This window comes from Mandrillus leucophaeus, unplaced genomic scaffold (assembly GCF_000951045.1).
Source record: "Mandrillus leucophaeus isolate KB7577 unplaced genomic scaffold, Mleu.le_1.0 Scaffold53, whole genome shotgun sequence".
Lineage (NCBI taxonomy): Eukaryota > Metazoa > Chordata > Mammalia > Primates > Cercopithecidae > Mandrillus > Mandrillus leucophaeus.
This window is the reverse complement of record NW_012105697.1, coordinates 887,386-891,615: the sequence shown is the minus strand read 5'-3', so window position 1 is coordinate 891,615 and position 4,230 is coordinate 887,386. Positions and strand designations below refer to the sequence as shown.

At 55.6% G+C, this 4,230-nt stretch overlaps 1 protein-coding gene across 1 annotated transcript in view; it reads left to right on the top strand.

Annotated features, from left to right (window-relative positions):
- Nucleotides 1-4,230, top strand: part of RDH13 (retinol dehydrogenase 13 (all-trans/9-cis)) — a 20,708-nt gene that overhangs the window by 15,231 nt on the left and 1,247 nt on the right. The window contains exons 3-5 of the mRNA XM_011996940.1: nt 1,726-1,830; nt 1,948-2,160; nt 2,996-3,097. Of these exons, the coding sequence (XP_011852330.1) occupies nt 1,726-1,830; nt 1,948-2,160; nt 2,996-3,097 (420 nt within the window). The remainder of the gene's footprint in view (nt 1-1,725; nt 1,831-1,947; nt 2,161-2,995; nt 3,098-4,230) is intronic.

Genomic DNA, 4,230 nt, shown 5'->3' with positions numbered 1-4,230 from the left:
CTTGCAGTGAACTGAGATCCGGCCACTGCACTCCAGCCTGGGCAACTGAGCGAGACTCCATCCAAAAAAAAAAAAAAAAAAAAAGAGTGGACCGAGTGCGCTGGCTCACGCCTGCAATCCCAGCACTTTGGGAGGCCGAGGCAGGTGGATCACAAGGTCGGGAGTTTGAGACTAGCCTGGCCAACGTGGTGAAACCCCGTCTCTACTAAGATACAAAAAATTAGCCGGGCGTGGTGGCGGATGCCTGTAGTCCCAGCTACTCGGGAGGCTGAGGCAGGAGAATTGTTTGAACCTGGGAGGTGAAAGTTGCAGTGAGCTGAGATCGCGCCATTGCACTCCAGTCTGGGCGACAAGAATGAAACTCCACCTCCAAAAAAAAAAAAAAAAAAAATAGGCCGTGGTGAAATCACAGCACTTTGGGAGGGCAAAGCAGGAGGATTGCTTGAGGCCAAAAGTTTGAGACCAGCCTGGGCAACATAGTGAGACCATGTCTGAAAAAAAGTATATATATGGCGTATAAAATTTAAAAAGGAAAAAAAAAAGAGAGAGAGAGACAGAGATAGCTCCAAAGGGAAGAGGAAGGGAGAAGGGAGAGAGGCCGGAGCAGATTCTCCCTGAGGGCCCTCAGAGGGAACCAGCCCTGCCCACACCTTGATCTGGGACTTCTAGCCTCTGAGACTGTGATTGATTGATTGATTGAGTGATTGAGATGGAGTCTCGCTCTTGTTGCCCAGGCTGGAGTGTAATGGTGCGATCTCTGCTCACTGCAGCCCCTGCCTCCCGGTTTCAAGCGATTCTCTTGCCTCAGCCTCCTGAGTAGCTGGCATTACAGGTGCCCGCCACCACGCCTGGCTAATTTTGTATTTTTAGTAAAGACGCCGTTTCTCCATGTGGGTCAGGCTAGTCTCAAACTCCTGACCTCAGGTGATCCGCTCACCTCGGTCTCCCAAAGTGCTGGGATTACAGACGTGAGCCACCGCGCCCGGCCAGGTCTGTGAGGTTTTAAACCACCTGTCTGTGGCACTTTGTTATGGAACCTGAGCCGAGCGATATAGGGAGGAAGGCCCTGTGGTTCAGCGCATTTTACAGCTGCGGAAACTGAGGCTGCAGTCTCCATCTGTGTGCCCTTTGGTTGTCTGTGTGAGGTGGCAGGCTTCGGAATGAAACCGCACCTGCAAACCTGCGGTGCCAGTGCTCGCACCGGTAACCCCGTTTGGCCTCGGGACTCCTGCAGGAAAGAGTCCCAAGGCTTAGGAGGAGGGGGTGTGAGTGTCCTGGGCCTGCTGTAACGAGGTACCTCAAACCCAGTGGCTTTACACCCTCAGACATGCATTCCCTCACGGGTCCGGAAGCCGGCAGTCTGAATCACGGTGTCCCTGTGGCTGTGATCCTGTGAGACGGGCGGTAATCCTCCCAGCCTCTTCCACTTCCAGCGGGGGCGCCCACACTCATCTTGGAGCTGTGCCTCTCCGGTCTCCACTTCCGTCCACATGTGGCCTTCTCCCCGTGTGTCTCTGTCTCTGTTTTCCCTTCCTATAAGGACACCAGTCACTGGATTAGGGCTCACCCTAATGACCTCTTCCTGATGTGGCCACTTCAGCACAGACCCTGTTTCCGGCACAGGCCATGTTCACGGGTTCCGGGAGCACAGGAACGTTTCTACTGCTGCCTCAGGCTGGGGTCTGTCCTCTCCCTGATGTCTCCTTCCCCACCCCTCCCTTCCAGAGGAGGAGCGAGTGGACATTCTAATCAACAACGCGGGCGTGATGCGGTGCCCCCACTGGACCACCGAGGACGGCTTTGAGATGCAGTTTGGCGTTAACCACCTGGGTGAGGCCTGGGAAGGGGCTGCCCCGTGGGCTCAAGCGATCCTCCCCCGTCGTCCTCTCAAAGTGCTGGGATTTTAGACGTGAGCCAAAAGTGACCTTTTTGTCATCCTTAATCCAGGTCACTTTCTCTTGACGAACTTGCTGCTGGACAAGCTGAAAGCCTCAGCCCCTTCGCGGATCATCAACCTCTCATCCTTGGCCCACGTGGTTGGGCACATAGACTTTGATGACTTGAACTGGCAGACGAGGAAGTATGACACCAAAGCCGCCTACTGCCAGAGCAAGCTGGCCATCGTCCTCTTCACCAAGGAGCTGAGCCGGCGGCTGCAAGGTACGGGGCGCTAGGCTCAGCCTCCCTCTCGCTTTACTCTGAGCCTAGAGCAGCCCTTCCATGATCCTAGGCTGATGGGAGACCAAGCTGTGGCTCCACAACAGAATCCGCAAAAGTAGAGCACACAGACCACCCTGCCCCCTTCTGGTGCCTGAAGCAGACATCACTAATCGATTGTTCTTCTGCTGATTGTCTGTTCATCCCAGGTGGTCTAGTCTGCCTGGATCAGGTGTCCTTCCCTGCTGCTGCTGGGCAGGCAGCTCAGCCTTTTGGCTCCAGCCAGTGAGTCTCAACCAGGGGCAGTTCTGGCCCACAGGTGTCAATGCCTGGAAACACAGTGATCACATCTGGGTGGGGGAGAGATTGCTCTGGGCATCTGGAGGGGAAAGGCCCGGATGCTGCTCAATGTCCTACAGCACACAGGACGGCCCCTCACTCCTCCCGATCCACAGCGTCCATAGTGCTGAGGTTGAGGAATCTGTGCTGGGCCTTTGCTTCTGAAAGACCGTCTGTGGACCAGCGGTGCCAGCCCCAGTGGGAGCTGGTCAGAGTTACGGTATCTCAGATCCCACCGTCACCCACCGATTTGGATTCCTGGGGTGAGCTCAGCGTTCTGGGTTTATCAAGTGCTCCGGGACAGCTCAGCTCCCAGCAGCCATGTGGCAGAGCTGCCTGCAAGATAAGACCACTTCACTAAGATTTCAGAGCAAGAGGGACGACGGGGTTTGAGTGTAGGAAGCAGCCTGGCGCCCAGAAGCCCCACAGCTGGGTGTGGGCTGCCACAGCCTTCCAGGTGAGGCTGGACCTCTCCCTCAGTCTTCTCTTTCTTCTCCAGGCTCTGGTGTGACTGTCAACGCCCTGCACCCCGGCGTGGCCAGGACAGAGCTGGGCAGACACACGGGCATCCATGGCTCCACCTTCTCCAGCACCACGCTCGGTGAGTCCCTCCCAGCCTGGGGTCTGCACGCTGAGCCCTCCACCCCTGCTTTCTCAGCCCGGGGCCCAGGACCCTCCCTCAGAGACGGTCCCTGGGGCCGCATGCCTGCTCCTCGCCTGTGTCTTCTGAGGCACAGGACGGGTCCCTTTCCTCTGTCGACCTGGCCTGCCAACCTCTTAACAGCCTCAGGAAGCAGGCAGAGCCCCACTGGCCGATGAGAAAACCGTGTCTCAGAGGAAGAGGCCGTGGAGCTGACTCCTGGAGTCAGGCTGTGCTCGGGGTAACTCCAGCTTCACCCCAAACCAGCCGTGCCACCTGGGGAAGTGCTGTTACCCCTCTGAGCCTGTTTCTTCATCGGCAGAGTGGAGGCCATAACAGGACTCACCTCACAGGCACTGGGAGGGTTAGACAAGACCTTCCTTAAACACAGTGCCCTGCCCAGAGAACAGGCGGAGTAAACAGTTGGAGCTTTATTTATTTATATATTTTTGAGATGAAGTCTTGCTCTGTCACCCAGGCTTGACTACAATGGCACGATGTTGACTCACTGCAACTTCCACCTCCTAGGTTCAAGCGATTCTCCTGTCTCCAAATAGCTGGGGTTACAGGTGCACACCACCACGCCCAGCTAATTTTGGTATTTTTAGTAGAGGTGGGGTTTCACCATATTGGTCAGGCTGGTCTCGAACTCCTGACCTCAGGTGATCCACCTGCCTCAGCCTCCCAAAGTGCTGAGATTACAGGCGTGAGCCACCACCCCCAGCCAGTTGAAGCTTTATAACTAGTGTTTATAATCCTGAAAAACATGGAGTGGGTGAGTGGTTGGCATCAAGAATCTTAACTTGGCCAGGCTAATAGCCGTGCCTGTAATCCCAGCACTGTGGGAGGCTGTGGTAGGCGGATTACCTCAGGTCAGGAGTTCGAGACCAGCCTGGCCACCATGGTGAAACCCCATCTCTATTAAAAATACAAAAATTAAGGCTGGGCGTGATGGCTCACATCTGTAATCTCAGCACTTTGGGAGGCCGAGGCGGGCAGATCACCTGAGGTCGGGAGTTTGAGACCAGCCTGACCAACATGGAGAAACCCCGTCTCTACTAAAAATACAAAATTAGCTGGGTGTGGTGGTACAT